This window comes from Rutilus rutilus (assembly GCF_951802725.1).
Source record: "Rutilus rutilus genome assembly, chromosome: 1".
Classification (NCBI taxonomy): Eukaryota; Metazoa; Chordata; class Actinopteri; order Cypriniformes; family Leuciscidae; genus Rutilus; species Rutilus rutilus.
Genome location: NC_140209.1, coordinates 44,166,278 through 44,183,507, shown reverse-complemented (window position 1 = coordinate 44,183,507; position 17,230 = coordinate 44,166,278). Strand labels below are relative to the sequence as shown.

At 40.8% G+C, this 17,230-nt stretch overlaps 1 protein-coding gene across 1 annotated transcript in view; it reads left to right on the top strand.

Annotated features, from left to right (window-relative positions):
* The first annotated feature begins 3,658 nt into the window (after positions 1-3,658).
* Positions 3,659-17,230, top strand: part of cacng2a (calcium channel, voltage-dependent, gamma subunit 2a) — a 91,787-nt gene continuing 78,215 nt past the window's right edge. Inside the window, exon 1 of the mRNA XM_084426850.1 lies at positions 3,659-4,133. Within this exon, the coding sequence (XP_084282976.1) occupies positions 3,908-4,133 (226 nt within the window). The 5' untranslated portion in view covers positions 3,659-3,907. The remainder of the gene's footprint in view (positions 4,134-17,230) is intronic.

Genomic DNA, 17,230 nt, shown 5'->3' with positions numbered 1-17,230 from the left:
CTCCTCCCGCGCGCGTGCCTCATCTTCTTAATCTCCTCACGTAAATGGTTAGATTTCGATGGTTTACGTTTCCTCCCTACGGCAGAAGAAACCACCACAGGTTCATCAATGCCGTCAAAACTATAAAAAAGTACAAAGTAGATAAGGAAAACTAGGATGCCGGGTGTATTCAAAGCGCCGCCGTTACTGTTTACAATGCGTGGAATGGTGCGCCGTGATTGGTTGAGCGCAGAAAGGAGACTGGCGTTTGAAGCGGTTTGGAACGAAAGGGAGAAAACATGACAGAATAACACGGCGGATATCGCATTTCAAGTAGCCTAAGATTACAAAATTGACTTTTCAATACCGACCCTATACGATACTGATTTTTGCGGGAACTAAATTTTTTGAAAAATGGCGTTTATCGCATTTTGGAACCAAACTCTTCATTTTATTCACAGCCATCATTTGTACTAGTAACCTATTCACAAACTGTTTGTTCAAGCGTTACAAGCGTAGCATTTTTTCGGAGTTCACTGTGTAGCCTGCTCCCTGAATCGTCGAGTTCACTGTGTAGCCTGCCCCCTGAATTGTCGCCTGCTCCCTGAATCGTTGAGTTCACTGTGTAGCCTGCCCCCTGAATCGTCGCCTGCTCCCCGAATCGTCAAGTTCACTGTGTAGCCTGCTCCCTGAATCGTCGCGCTTATTCATTTGTGGATGTTAACTGAATCTGTAAGTCACCTACGCTGTTTATGTCTGTATATTATATCTATCTATAAATTACGTGAACGTCTTTCTGTCTGTGTGTGTGTTATTCGCATATCTCTCGAACCGTTAGTCTGATAGATTTCAAACTTGACAGGTGTCTTGCTACGGCATGAGTAAGTGCAGTGCCAAGTTTGATGTTGTTTGGATTAGAAATGCAAAATAAATCGTTAAATATATATTGGTAAAAGAAGCACACACTGGCTTTTGCTGCTCTAGCCACTGGCCACTCCCCCTCTCACACTGCACACTGAGTGAGCACAGCGCTGGCCACTCCCCCTCTCACACTGCACACTGAGTGAGCACAGCTGGCCCCTCCCCCTCTCACACTGACACTGAGTGAGCACAGCTGGCCCCTCTCACACTGCACACTGAGTGAGCACAGCCCAGGACCAAAGACAGAGAGGGTCGAAGAAAGCAGCGGAGCTTAAGTAGCATTTTCTCGGAGTTCACTGTGTAGCCTGCTCCCTCAATCGTGTAGTTCAATTTTCCACATTTATTGTATGTCATTATGTCAGTATCAGTATATGCTTTCTACCATGCACAAATAAAAATGTCACCGAACTTTTGCTGTGTAATTGTAACAATGACCAACAATTACTAAAAACACACACAAAAACTGATTTTGCACGGGCACTTTGCACTGCTCCCTGAATCGATGCGCTTATTCATATGTGGATGTTAACTGAATCTGTAAGTCAGCTATGCTGTTTACTTATGAATATTATATTTCATTCTGGTGCGCTTAACGTTATCGCTACTGTGTAATAGTAGCCTATGCTATTCACCAACTAAACATATCCTATTCAATGCGTTCACAGTCTCTTTCACGGGCATCATTTGTAGTAGCTTATTCACAAACTGTTTGCTCAAGCATAGGGTTTTCTCGGAGTTCACTGTGTGCTTTCTACCATGCACAAATAAAAATGTCACTGAACTTTTGCTGTGCAATTGTAACAATGAGCACTCAAACACACCAAACCAACAATTACTAAAAACACACACAAAAACTGATTTTGCACACAAAATCTGATTTTACACGGGCATTGCCATTTTGCACAAGTAGGTTAAATTGCAGTAGCCTACACTAAAAAAAGGGTGCGCTAAAGCAGCTCGAGAACAGAAGGAACAATAGGTAACCATAGCAACAGTACGCTGAACGACCACTGACCGATAAGATCAGTATCAGTATCGAACATACAAAAAGTCATATCAGTATAATTTATTTGATATTATTTACAAATAACACACACACATTTTTTTTTTTTTTTAAATGCTAGTGTTATGGTAGTTGACGAATAGCTACTGAACGTGACGTGGTTTGGTGTATTTTAAAATATAACGTAAGCTATTTTAATTAAAAGAACTTTATTTATTTTTAATTCGATTACATAATCCACATAACATGCAGTCCGATATAACCCATCACTGTCACTCAACATGTAGGCATGTAAGCATCGATTAAAATCTACTATATTCGTTCGAGAACGTGAGTTAATATCCGAATGTTTCGCTCCGTACAAATGAGAGTTTTAACTGCACCCTTTTCTGTCGCCGCACATATCCCTTCTCTGTTGTATAATTCTCTCTCTCTCTCTCTCTCTCTCTCTCTCTCTCTCTCTCTCTCTCTCTCTCTCTCTCTCTCTCTCTCTCTCTCTCGAGCCACAGCACGCCTGCCTACATCCCTCTCTCAATCTTCACTAACACACAAGCAAAGGGGACCGAAGCAGACCCGTATCCTCCTTTCCCAGCACACCACGTTCCTCATTCTCAGGTTTTTTTGTTGTTGTTTTTTTGTCTTTTATATGGCGCAAGGGCTCTGCAAGCGGGACGGTTCAGGGTGCGAGAAAGCCAGCGCGGATTTGGATAAGCGAGCATCAGTGACGGGTCTAGAATACAGCAGCAGCTGCGGCGCCTCCGCCTCCTCGGTCTCTTCTAGCCGGCTCTATGACGAGTAATGGTCGGCTCGTTCTGCTGGATGCTCCTTGCTCTAACCGGATCCTCGACGGCACCATATTCAACAGCAGATTGCCATTTTCGGAAGAAACCTTCAAAGAGCTAGGAGATACATATGGAAACTGGGGATCGGAATTTTAGGAAAAAGGATATATAGTAGTGCTTTATTTTATAAGTCTAATTTGGTCATTTATGTTTTGTTCTCGGTGAATTTCCTCATTTCATCGTTGACTTGATTTGTCAAATTGATGCGAGAGCGGCGGCAGCAGATTTAGATTCGCCTGGACATTCTTTTCGTTGGTTTTGAACTGGACTATCCTGGCCATCCATCCATCTATCCTATATTTTTTCTGCTCCTGCACTTCAGTTGAGCTTATCCTGTTCTTTCTGGGGGGGGGTTTCTCTCTCTCTCTCTCTCTCTCTCTCTCTCTCTCTCTCTCTCTCTCTCTCTCTCTCTCTCTCTCTCTCTCTCTCTCTCTCTCTCTGCGTCTTTCCCTCTTGATTAGAATAGACTAGTATTTGCTTAGCCATATTAAGAGAAGACAGCGTGTTGGTTAAGCAGCTACGTAGGTCAACAGTTGTTGTAACACAGTGAATTGTTTAGATATATCCCGATCCGAAGCAAAACCTACCATTACTCCATCAACGCCAGTCTGAATTCCACATTCTTCCTAAACCAGTATTTATCCTCAATTCCAAACACATCAAATCTACGCGCCTAAAATTGTCATGATTAAAACCGAGTAGCTATTGTTTAACATTGGCTTAATTGCAGTGGCGTTTGAATGACATGCTCAGGCCATTATTACAGGCCTCGGCAATTAATTATTATCTTTGATTAGTGGCTTTGCAGCGTGAATGTGTAAGTTTAAGCTGTGGCACTAGCTGCTGCATATCTTACCTCGTTTAGAAACAAAGACAAGGACAAACGATTTAGGAGGCTAAAATTGCTCTTTGTTGGAACAGCGCGGAAAGCGTAGCGTTCCTCTCCAAAAACAAACAAAACAAAACAAAAAACAGCCAGAAAGGCTCACCTATTTCTTCCTTAATCGGTTCTCACCCAAACGCAACCATAAGGTTCCTACCGCATCCTCCCCCTTCCCCCTCCTTTCGCTCAAATATATCCCATTTTTTAAATTTGGTTTGGTCCCGTAAATTTTCAAATATTTATTTCCTATACATCAAGAGGAAAGGGGGTCCCCCTTTCATGGAATGCGGAAACATGGGTGTGTTTGACCGCGGAGTTCAGATGTTATTGACCACGGTGGGCGCATTCGCTGCCTTCAGTCTCATGACCATCGCGGTGGGCACGGACTACTGGCTGTACTCGCGCGGCGTGTGTAAGATCAAGACCAACAACGAGAACGAGACCAGCAAGAAGAACGAAGAGGTGATGACCCATTCGGGACTGTGGAGGACATGTTGCTTGGAAGGTAAGACGACTGTAATGCTCTCTTTTATCCACCCGATGACGTTTAGCGGTCCCCCATTTGCATTAGAGGGTCCATCTCAGCACGTGCACACGTGTTACTGTCGGTTGTTACGGAAACGCATCTTAGGCCTGCTGCTTTCATGGTGGTTTAAAAGCTCCGCTTTCAGCACCACGGACAGCGACAGAAGCGCACACTGATTCACAAAACTGTTGTAAAAAGATATCACACAATGCTGTCTCTTATATTATGGCGTGTTGTAACTTGTTAGCTGGTTTCTTGCTGGATGATCATGTTCTAAAAACAGGGTTGAAAACATTAATCTAATAAGAACAGTTATTAGCTGGTTTGTTGCTGGTCTAACATAGATTTGCTGCAGCTAATGTCCAGCTTGCACCAGCGAATGGACAGCTTAGGCCAACTAGAAACCACATTATAAAGCTAAAAGGGGATAGTTAACCAAAAAAGTAAAATTCTGTCATCATATGCTCACCCTCATGTCATTCCAAATGACTTTTCTTTCTTCTGGAGCACAAATGAATATAATTTGAAGAATGTTTTATCCATACAATAACGGTCCAAAACAGCACTGAAAGCCTTTTGTGTGTGTGTGTGTGTTCAGCATATAAGAAATAAAGTTATGCAGGTTTGAAATGACCGCTTTAAAAAAAAAAAAGATTATTTTGGCATCTATGGTTCCAAATAATCTTTAACATCTATGGAACCTTTCCATTCTGTAAAAGGTTCTTTACAACGGATGTGTTTTTTTATTTTTTATTTTTGAGAGGGATGAGGGTGAGTAAATGATAAGAAAAAAAAAGTTTTTTTAAAAACAATTTGGGGTTAACTATGCCTTTAAGATGGATTTTCTGGCATTGGAAGGTTATGGATATAACAGCAGATAAATGCATGTACTGGACTTCCACTATAGGTAACACCTGGGAAAAAATTGCTACTCACATGAACCATGTTCAGAAAGGCTTTCTGTATGTCAGGTCAACATTCACAGACTGTTGATTTCCTGTCATGCTTCAGTGGCTGCACTGACTGCTGACTTTGGCCAAGCAAGATCACCTTGTGAGGTCACGGAGCATAACAAATCTCCCTCATCCTCACCAGGGCTCAGCGGAGGCACAGAAGATGGCCTGGGTCTCTGAGGCACACGGCCATATGTATCCTCTGCTGCTTCTAGAGCACAGGAAGACCTATGGAGGAAAATCTATGTAGCATTATTTCAAAGAGGCTGGTCACTTTGAATTAGCAAAGACATGATGAAGCAAAGGCATTTACAGTCAAATGAGTTCAATTACGAGGCATACTGACAGGGGAGATTAGATGCTGCTGATCTTGATTATCATCATGACAGCATGAGTTCTCATAGCCATATGTTGACCATGGCAAGACAAGTGACTTTGACCACATCTGTCAGTGTGTCCTTAACATCTGCTTTTTAGATCTGTCTGTCAATTTATCCTTAAAGGGTTAGTTCACTTTCTGTCCCTTCATTGACAGCCTACGCAACTATCACTTTCAAGCCCCAGATAGTAAGTAAAGACATCATAAAAGACATGCATGTGACTCCAGTGATTTAACCTCAATTTTATGAAGCAACACGAGTGCTTTGCACAAGAAAAAACAACAACATTATTTACACATTTATTTACAAAATATTAATCTCCAACGTGCTTTCACAAGAGCACCACAATCCATGTGTTGTGTTGATGCAAGAGCAGACATTGTTGTAAATGTTGTAAATAAAGTGGTAAATATGTTTTTTGTGCAAACAAAGCACTCATTATTAATGACAGAATTTTTGGGTGAACCCTTTAAGGTTTGTCTGTCAAAATACCTGAAATATTCCAAGCTTACAACATCTGTCATTATGTTACATTTGGAGTGCAGGAGAATCTCTTGGATCAAAAAGTGCTTCATGAGATTAAACAAGAGGAACCTGATCAACATTTCCATGTAAAATATTTCCTAACAGCCTTCTTTTAAGTGTGCCTGTGTTTAAGTGTGTCACTGGCCCAACAAAATTCCACATGATAGTCAGTCATTTGTAGTTACACACAGATTTTGCAGACTGAGGTCAAATTCTTTGTATTAGCAATGCAATGGCATACTTTTTGTTTTGGTTCAACTGATAGTACGCTGCCAGAATTGAATACTGGAGAATGAAAAAATTGCCTTTTTTGTGTCACAAAATAAATCCTATAGTTTTTGAACAGCCAGTAACACCAAAATGAGTTGAATAAAATCACACAAAAAAAAAAAAACCTTAAATGGCTGATTATACAGTCAGCTCATTTAGCAAAATTAGGTGCTGGTCTATGATAAGTCTTAAGTAAAAGAGGCTATTGCTGCTTCAATGTAAAACATCTTCCTTCTGTTCCCAGTTCAGGCTCACACAGATATCATGCTCAGACTATGGAAAAAGCAATTAGTTGCAACAGTAAATAACACTTATCCCTCAACCTACATGGTTGGATCCATCAACCAGGTGCTGCTTCTCAGAGCCCATCTTGCACTACCATCTCATAGACTGTGTGTAGGCAGGCTAGGATGTAAATCTCAGTGGTCAGAGCAGAAGATGATTTGCTGGGGAGGAATAGATTTACAGCATGCAGGTGGGCAAGAGTGTTAGTGTAATTTGTCCCTGGAGTGCTCCAAACTGATGAGAAAGAGGAAACACCCTCAACTGAACTGTCCTCAGCAATTTTAACAAAGCTTCAGATATTTAACATCTACCCTTGGAAACCGTCTGTATGGCATTGTTGGTATACTTACTGTACATTACTGTTTACGGTCGGTAACATTATTATTATTTTTTTAATTGAAAAATTATCTTATGCCCACCAAGGCTGTATTAATTTGATCAAAAATACAGTAAAAATCGTGATTTTGTAAATGATTATTACAAAGTAAAATAACTGTTTTCTATTTTAATACATAATTTAAAATGTAATTTATTCCTGTGATGGCAAAACTTAATTTTCAGCATCATTACTCCAGTCTTCAGAGTAACATAATCCTTCAGAAATCATTCTAATATGCTGATTTGGTGGTCAAAAACATGCTGAAAATAGTTAAAAGTACTGATTTAGTCTTTCTTAAACTTTTGAACTGTAGTGTATATCTGTATTTGACTTGTATCAAATTCTTTTAATGCTGCATAAAATGTAACTATTGTCAGTTATGGAGGTTTACACCAGTCTGAGAAATGCTTAAGATTTCTTCTAATCTTGTAGCGGGGTCATGTATCCATTTACGTTTTATTCTTATATATTTCAGAGTTGCTTTCAGTACATTTGCATTTATTTCTAGCGTCAGCAGATTTATTTTGTTCCCAATGTTCCCAATTTTGTTCCCTATGGCTCCAAAAGTGTTTGAACACTTAAGCCACACTTAAAAATGATAAATATCATTAGATATAAAACCAACAGGCGATTATTAAAATAAATACAACAAGCACACTTAAAGAAAAACATGAAATCTAGTGGACAAAAAGTATTTTAGTTGTCAAACTAAGTGGATTATGGTGCATAGTGATACATAGTGAATTGCACATGGTTATTCTTGAGATAAATAAATTACAATAAATTACAATGACAACAGCTTATTAAAAGTAATTACAGAAATGGTTAAGAAATGTGAAGTTACTTCTGAAAAACAAAAATAGTCTAGCATCATCTATTTGCAGATGCCACTTGGTTTGACATCTTTTTATCTAATACAATGAAATTCATATACTTTAAACTAGGCTTAAATGTCCAAATACTTTTAATGGCCATTGCATATTTTAAACTTTTTTATTATTAATATTTTAATCCTAAATCTCAAAGCAAAAATTGTCAAACCAGATAATTAGGGCAAAATTTGCAACACAAAAGAAAAGCACAATGCACTTGCTGTTATCGCACCTCTCAGTGAAAGATGACAGCTTGTTAAGGTCTTATTCTTGACACCCACAGAGCCATTATAGTACCACTGCAGATTAGAATGTGTCTCTATAGTGAGTGGAACCAAATATGAATCAGCATAACATTGCAGCTCTATGAGTTGCAGTACATACATGTACACATATAAATATTGTCGTAATAAAACACAAACTGCTATATGGTGGGTCGGATCGCCATTACCGTAGTGACTCAGACCCAAGTGTACTTCGGTAGAACAGTTAATCTGTGTTATTAATCTTCATTACTCTAACAATGAATGTGAGGGTATAGCACAGAGAGAGCCCAGGAACAGCACAGCAAAGTACATTGACAAAGGAGGTGCAGTTACTGTATATTCTTCACATACCCAACACTTATCATCCGAATCTCTGTGACAGCAACTTTCCCAATAGGACAGATCATTCTTCTGAACGCTTTGAGTCGCCTTGAATATTTCCCAGACTACAGGGGGCTGCTGCTAATGAATGGACATCCTGTGCACGTTTTCTATTCGCAGGCAGCCAAAGCGTGTGTTTGAAGAGATAACCCGCGCCACCTCAGCGGGAGGGGGTGCAAAGTACTCTCGCATTTTTCTCACCTCTCGCTGGTTCATGCTCACAAATCTGCTCTTTGTAAGCAAGTGCGTGTGAGGTCTCATACTCGGCGTTCATCCAGGTCGACTGAATCAAGTATGGCCGCTTCGTGCTGTTATTTGTGAATCGCATCTTGGTCAAAATTCTTAGTCACGTTTTGTTTAAAAATGCAATATTCTTATGTATGTGTGATAGACAGACAGGCCGCGGGACTTAGCCATGCCTGGCACTGCTGTAGAGACGGATTACTCTCATAAACTGATCAGATAAGGATTACCAGCCTGGCATGTATCTGCCCAGCTAATGACCCAGGTCTAAAGTGGCATTATGCAGTATTACAACACTACTGCATGCTTCAGTTCGCTCACACGGGCCACTTGCCCCAAAACAATCATCCCAGTTCAGCTATACACTACCAAAGGAAAAAATAAACAATGTTTTCTTTGGCATGCCCACCATGGCTTTTCACTCTCTCTGTAACACTTTAAAACCATGATCCACTTATCCTATAAACACCAGTGATGTGATAAACAGTGGGAAAAGCAGTGGAAGCCAGCATATACAATGCCAAAACATTATGTCAGGTTAAAATATCTCATATGTTAACCTGACAGATTGTTTAGGCATTGTATATGAGCTATTTCATAATGCTGCTTCATTCAAAAACTTTTCTCATTGTCTTGTCACATGATCATTACAGTTTTAAGGTGGCATATGTAGCATAGTTGTGACATTAAAGCGATATTTCACCCAAAAATTGTAAATGCAAGTAAATGCAGGGCTCTCAAGTTTTGAAGACAGGCAAGAGTGACATCCTGACATCTTTGAAAGACAGATGCAATGATTAATGCATCTATGGCCAGGATATAATTATAAAATATGACATGATTTTAAAAGTGACCTATAACAGCGACTATGCAATACACTTTCATTTATTTAGTGCTAATAAAATTATTAAGCCTATTTGCAGAGAGAGATGTTTATAATGTGACAATATGTCAGTCATCGTGTGATAAAGAAAATATTACTAGGCCTAGACTACTTGTTCTGAGCAGGTGTTGTCAGTGAACAGGCTGTAAAACTGTTGGCTAAGTTACAGACACTCATGAAAAACTGATGCTAATTATCTGGGAAACATTCTCTAACAGCAGTCAAGTTATCACTGTTTGTGTCAAACAAGTTGTGAATTTGTTGTAACATTAAAACAGGAGATCATGACTTACTCTGTGCTCAAAGTGATGCTCGGAGTGGTTTCCTCTGTGAACGAAACTTCGGAAGACGACTCTGTAGAAGAATCAAGTGAACAATTCCAGGATATGCTTTTTTTTCATTGGTTGTTGCGTTAAATCTTACCCAGATACAATAGTGCTATTTTCTGATTGGCTATTGTGTAGCCCCTTTCTTTTTTTGATTGGCTGATAAGTGGCAGGCTCGACTAAGAACTCCAGGGGAGACGCGCTTGATTCCTGCCGCTTCCACGGTGAGAGCGGCGCGGGCAGAGAAATTTTGGGTGCTGCGGCATATTAAATATATTATAAATAGTTTTTCCACGTGAGAAATACAATGTGTGGCGGGAGTGCAAGACAAAAGACCGTAATGAGTGACTGTCACGCTCAATGCGTAACACTTGAGAGCCCTGTAAATGATAACAGAATTTTCATTTTGGGGTGAACTATCCCTTTAAAAGTTAAAATCACTGGAAGTTCACGAAGGACAAAAAGTTATGTATGTATATACACAGACATTACAGTTCAAAAGTTTGGGGTCAGTAAGAATTTTATACTTTTATTCAGCATAATGCATTCAATTGATCAAAGTAACCGTAAATACATTGAGGGCCCTATCTTGCACTCAGCGCAATTGACTTTGTACACCGACGCATGTATCATTCCTATTTTGCACCTGACGCACAGCGGACTTTTCCCTCCACAGACACACGTCGGTAAATTAGGGAATGAACTTGCGCTCCTGGGGGCGGTTCAGCGAAAAGAGGAGGCGTGTTCCGGCGCAAACGTTCCCTGGTGCTATTTTGCAGTTTCAGAAAACAATTCCAGAGACCAGGAAAAACCTAGTCTAAAGTCAGTGGCACGTTGTCAGTGGCGCGTTCAGATGCTATTTTAAGGGCGCATGCTTGGCCATAATGTAGAGTGTGTGCACAACGCGCATACACTTTGCTTCTCTCATCTACACACAGACGCAGTAGTTGACATTTTTGCAAACCATAAATCTAGCTAACACATTTACCAAAATTATTATACGCCTGTTTAACCGAAGCTAATTTGGGTGGGTTTCTCCCATCCCCATACAATGCCACTTCTCTGTCTTTTACGGCCCTGACGAGAACGTCGGTCTCCTTGGCTGTGAACCGTTCCTGGCGTGCGCCTGGCAAATCCGCCGTTATAATAGCAATCCGCCATGGAACCATAGACAGTAAAAGAAATGGACACAGCGACCCCATAGACTTCAATGGAGAAAAGTGAAGTAAATTAGAAGCACTCACTTCCTGATGGCTGAGCGTACTGCGCAGATTCAAACTGAGCTTGACGACGTAGATGTGACGTGAGCAACCTGTCTGTCTTCTAGTAGCTGTGCCAAGAGAAATCTGAATCATTCCCTTCCGAAACTTGCAGAGATTGAGAGCGTGAGGAGGTGTCCATGAGCTAGGAGCAACTTTTGCTAAGTATTCTGATTAATTATTTTGTCATTTTGCCTCCACGTCCCCCCGATTGCCTGCGAGCTTCTCCTCCTGTCTATACGGTAATTTCTCTACTGTGCGACAGAGAGTTGTGTGGTTATGACGCAATCGTTAGCCTATTTTTACAAAAACTGCTTCTACAGGGCCATAACGTAAGATATAAGGTAATGGAGCCTTTTATACATTGTCGTGTTTCTTTAGAAATAAACAATGGACAAATAGAGTCTTTAAACGCCTCAGATGTAAAGTTATTCACTGTCAAAGTGACGCTAAAATGAATGGGAGTCAATGGAATGCTAACAGCAGGTGATGGCTTGCTAACCAATGGCGGCCCCCGGGGAAGATACGCTTTCCGGGTGCTGGATTACCCCCTTGCATGGAACAAGCGCGCCTGCTCTTAAAGGGAATGTGAGATGACGTTATGATTGGTTTATTTCACGTTATGCTCAAACCACACCTATGAGTTATGTAGCTACTTCAGACCAACCCATTTTTGATTTGCGTCGGGCGCAAGAGTCATTTATCCCGCCGGTATAATAGCAACATCGCCCGAGATCCGCCCACAAAGTTACTTGCCTTTCGCGTTTGATACTTGCGTTTCAGATCGTTAAAATAGGGCCCTTAGATTGTTACGATTTTTTATTTCTAGGATCATGTGACACTGAAAACTGCTGTAATAAATTACATTTTAAAATAAAATAGAGTATAAAATGTTATTTTAAATTTTTATAATATTTCAATATTATTTCACAGTTTTTTACTTTTGATCAAATAAATGTAGTACTGGTAAGCTTAAGAGTCTTTCAAAAACATGAAAAATGGTAGTGGATCCTTTCTACATTTTAAAGGGTTAGTTCCAATAATTTATATAATAGTATCATGTTTTTTCCCTCATATCATTTCAAACCTGAATGACCTTCAAAAAAGCACATCCAAAAGCATTATAAAAGTGTCCATTTGACTAGTGCACTATGGCCACATTCACACAGCAGCAGAATACGGTTGTCAGTCCTGTATTTGAGTCCTTAATACGGTTACGTTCACACACAAAGCGATCTAGTAGAGGGTCATGGTGACGCTGAGGTTGGATGCGTGAGGGAGAACCAGTGGGTCGTTTCTTAAAACGCAAATAGGTCCACTTCCGCCTGGCCAAACTCCCTCAAAATCAACTCCACCACTTCAGAGTGGAGTCTCCATTTCTGGGCCTCAGCCCCTGCCTCAACAGGATGTCTGCTCCCTGATTCTAGTGCCCAGAGGGAGCAGTTTGCCCTGAGCCCACAGGAGGATCTGGCGTGCCAGTTTGTAAAGTGGGTGCGACCGCAGACCCTCCTGTGATTTATGTAGAATACCATTGATGGGTTGTCTGTCCAGACAAGCACACGATGGCCCCTCAGGTCTGGGAGGGAATTATGACCCCTCCACAGACCTTGCCTTGACAACCCCCTAGGATCACTCCCCAGCCAGTCAAAACTAGACTATGGGACAGAAACCAAGGTTTCTTCCACATCATCAAGGTACAAAGGCACTTGCGCATAACCTTGACGATGCGGAATGGGTTGCCCCTTTCCTGGAAAACCCCTTGGTCTTGAGCCACTATTGCAAATGTCTCATGTACTGCAAACCAAAAGGTATCACGCTGGACGCAGCTGCCATCAGACCTAACAGTCTTTGAGAAACTGTTTGACAGTGCGATGCTCTGCTTCTGTTGTACCTTGTATGGGGAGCTGGTTGACGACTGGAGCTGCTCCCACACAGAAAGCCCCCTGAGACCTGAGCTTGGTCAGGGAGGTAACGTTGGAACACCACCGCCTGCAAATCTGTGGCCTGCATCCGGGCCCACCTCTTCGCCCTCGTCAGGGTCTCTTAGCAGGTCAGCCTGGTATGCCTGCAAGACTGCTATTGTGTACAGACACACACCAACCTGACCCGCTTTACCCACCAAGGCCGAAGTTGTTCTGCATGGCCTGGTGGGTAATGTCAGGGTCTTTAGAGACGATGCTGTGTAAGGGAAGAGACAGTTTGCAAGCATCTACTCCACCTTGCACCATTGCCCCATATTTTATATAATACTTTGAATAACTCGTGACTTGGGGGCTGAAAACAGGACCAGAAAATGGTTTCCTCCACAATCTTCACATGGCAGGCCCCGACGTAGAAGTTGCACTTTACCAGGCAGGAAACGCTTGGGGAGTTTACTTTTAGGACAAGCGTCCTGCCTCTCAGCTGGCCAGTCGTTACTTAATTTAGCCACAGCTCAAGTGACAACCTTCACCAGCTCCTCATAAGCATGAGAGCTGCAGCACTGGGCCCTTACTCTGGGTGGAAGAAACCGCAGAGCGTGCTTTCAATCCCGGACAGAAGGCGCTGGACCTAGCGGGTGAGGGCAGAGTAAAAGCACAGCCTGTCTCCAATCCCTCCACTAGATCCATTTGCGATTCTCACAATCTCAGCCGCTGCTCTGCCTCGCCAAAAGCCGGACCTGAACTGCAAGGAACGAGTGCCTGGGCGCCCTCCGCAAAGAGCTCCAGGTGGGAGTGGTGCATTCTTAATGGTAAACCCTCACAATGAGCACAATCAGCCCCCTCGAGAGCTGACCATGCATGATCATCTCCCAAACAAGCAACGCACAAATCGCGTGTTTCCCCATCCGTAATATAAAAACAATTTGAACTGGTTTTAGCTTGTCATTATAATGTATTTGTACTTTACATGAATGGTACGGAACAAGTTAACAATAAATAGAACAGAACAATTCACACGGAATGTTTGCTTAAGGCACAGAAGCTGACATTGTTTGGTACAGGTGCTATTTATAGAGCTTGACGTCCTGTGACGTCCCACCACATCATTGGATTGATTTCACACATGCTTAAAGATGCAAAAATTCCCATAGCCTTGCTATTCTGACGTAGAAAGGGAACCTGCACCTGTGTGAACAGAACCGGACTGGACAACTAGTTGTCTGTCACGTCCTACAGTATGAGAGAGTTGAACCGCTCTGCATTGCACAAACACGTGTCTACCAAACACATGTCTACCATGTGTAGCGTTTTTTTGTGTGTGGTTTCACTTTTGATAAGTTACAATGATGGAGATATGAGCTGTGTGTCAACTTTGGGTAAAACCCAGTGCTCATCACGGTCACTTTTTACCCAGATGTCCAATCACAGTGGAGGAGGGGCGGGACAAACACCACACTGACCAACCGTCACATTCTGCTTGTACAACGTCAACAGATGATAACAACAAGCATAATAATGGAACAAAATAATTTCAAACAAGAGCCAGAGCAAATACGTTACATAGTATCGACATTTTATATAGAAAGAACACAGAAACAAACTCTCTGTGAAATGAGATGCTAGTAACACTTCCGCGGATATTCCATATCATAGCAAGCAATGGAAAAAAAATAAACCGCTGCGCTGCCAAAATGCTCTCAAGCGCCCACAGCTAGGCATTTTCAGCAGAGCGCCTAGCGTTTTCAGTCGACTGAAAACGCTTTAGTGGACACGCGGCCTAAATGCGGTTGTCAATCCCAAAAACTGACAGTGTGAACGTAACATTTGTTTCAAGTCTAATATTTTTTTTTAGGAAGAGGTTTACATTTGCATTTATTCATTTAGAAGACAGAAAGGTGCAGCTTGAACAGTTTGCTATAAATATCTGCTTTTGTGTTCCACATCAGTTATATAGGTTTCAAAAGACATGAGGATGAGTAAATTATTACATAATAAAATTTTTGTGGGGTTCACTGTCCATTTAAATAATGACAGAAGCTATTTGTTTTGATGAATAATGATCTTATTTAAAGCTAATGTACTGGCAAGCCAGGTCTCACTTTGAACTTCTCAAATGCAGGACACGTTTTTTTCTCTTTTTTTTGTAACATCTAGACAACCTCTGCCAGAATCAGAGGACAAAATTCTCCTCTGCCGCTCAGACAGGAGGGAACATAATTAGGGTCTCAGGGGCATTATTAATATTGGATTGGGAGACGGCCCGGGTGGAATACCATTTGAATCATTCTAATTCTGATTCAGCTCTGAAAGCAGGTTGAATGTGACGGCAGTGATCAGAGTGCAACAGAACAGTCTGTTCCACATCTCATTTCTCACCTTCTCTCTTCTACATCGCTTGCTTTCTTGTTCTGCATTTGTTTCTTTGTACCTGAATGTTGGCAGGTGCATGTGTAGGAGTACTCATGCTATTCTGGAACTTCTGTTATCCCTCCCTACTCAGTTGACCGTTTGCTGGGATGCACATCTGCATAAGTAAAATCCCTTTTAAGAGCTTTTCCACATTCTTTACGCACTTTGCAAACAATAAGGGACTGCTAAATGATCGGAGAGTCATTGTAATAAACTATATATGGTGTGGTGAAATTAGAAAGGGTCATTAACGTAACTGTTTGACAGTTGAAGTAGGAGGAGCCGAGTAGTGTCCTTCATTATTTCTCCAATCATCTTTTTCCGGATCTCTCTTGCGGGCTGCCTTTACCAGGGAAAGATATGGATCGAATTTTGTTTTTGGTCCTGGTGCGTTGTGTGGTTCCTCTGCACTTTGACCCAGGAAACAGATCAATAGAGGACACTCCCAGGATCTGTGTGTGGGAACGTCCTCAGTGTAACGTCACTGATTATAGCTGATGAATGAATGAATCAGATAAGCAGAGGCAAGCTAAAACGAGATTATAAACTTCAGAAGTATATAATGTTACAATGGCATGAAAATAAAGGCATTTTGAGGTAAATACCTTACAGCCACATGCCTGTCTTGCTAACATTTAAAGTCACTGGTGACTAAGGTTTTTTTAAGCTGACAAAGAACACTGTTAAATGGTTCATACGACTATTGCAATATATTCCAAGTCCTCTCAAGCAATAAAATATAGGTAGAGTAACATTTAAGTCATATACTAACATCCAAAAGTTTAGGGTCTAATTATTTTTTATTTTTTTGAAAGAATCTCTTGTGATCATCAAGGCTCCATAAAAAATATAGTTAAAACAGTAATATTGTGGGATATTAACACAATTTAAAATGTTTTGTTATAACCGTTAGTAACATTGTGCTATTTAATATTTTTGTGGAAACTGCACTGTAAAAAAATGTATGTGCTACTTACTTGGTAACAATATGGTAACAATATTGCACAGGCTTGATTTCTTTCATGGAATCTGCCTTAATAAATAATGTAAAATCCCCCAAATTATTTAGTCTATGACACAATGAATTTAATATTTTTAGTGAAATATGTTTTTTTAATTTAAGTTGACTCTTAAAATTGTGCGAATTTGAGTGAATGGAAATGACCTATTTATATTAGACTTTGAGTTATATTGATATATTTTAAAAGGTTATATGCTGTTAGCACAGCACAGAAACAAAATTTGTAACTGCGTTATCATTATAGCAAAGTTATTAATTAATGAACAAAGTTAAAATGAGTTTTAACACATGCAGTTATTCACCATAAGCCCTACTCTTCTGCACAATGGTAACAAAAACTTCAACATAATAGAAACTCTTTAAAATGTCAAGCTAAACTGAACATTAAACATTAACAAATGTTTCCCTTTACTCAAAAACACATGAAATAACACTTAAAGGGATAGTTCGCCCAAAAATGATATTTAGCCCATGATTTACTCACCCTCAAGCCGTTTGAGATGCATATGTCAATCTTTTTTCAGACGAACACATTTTCAGTTATTTTAGAAAATGTCTTAGATCTTTCAGTGGTTAGAATGTAAAGCAATGGGGTCCAGCTCGTTGAAGTCCGCAAATGAGCATGCATCCTTCACAAAAGTAATCCATCCGGCTCCAGGGGGATAAACGAAGGCCTTCCGAGGGTAATCCGTGCGGTTTTGT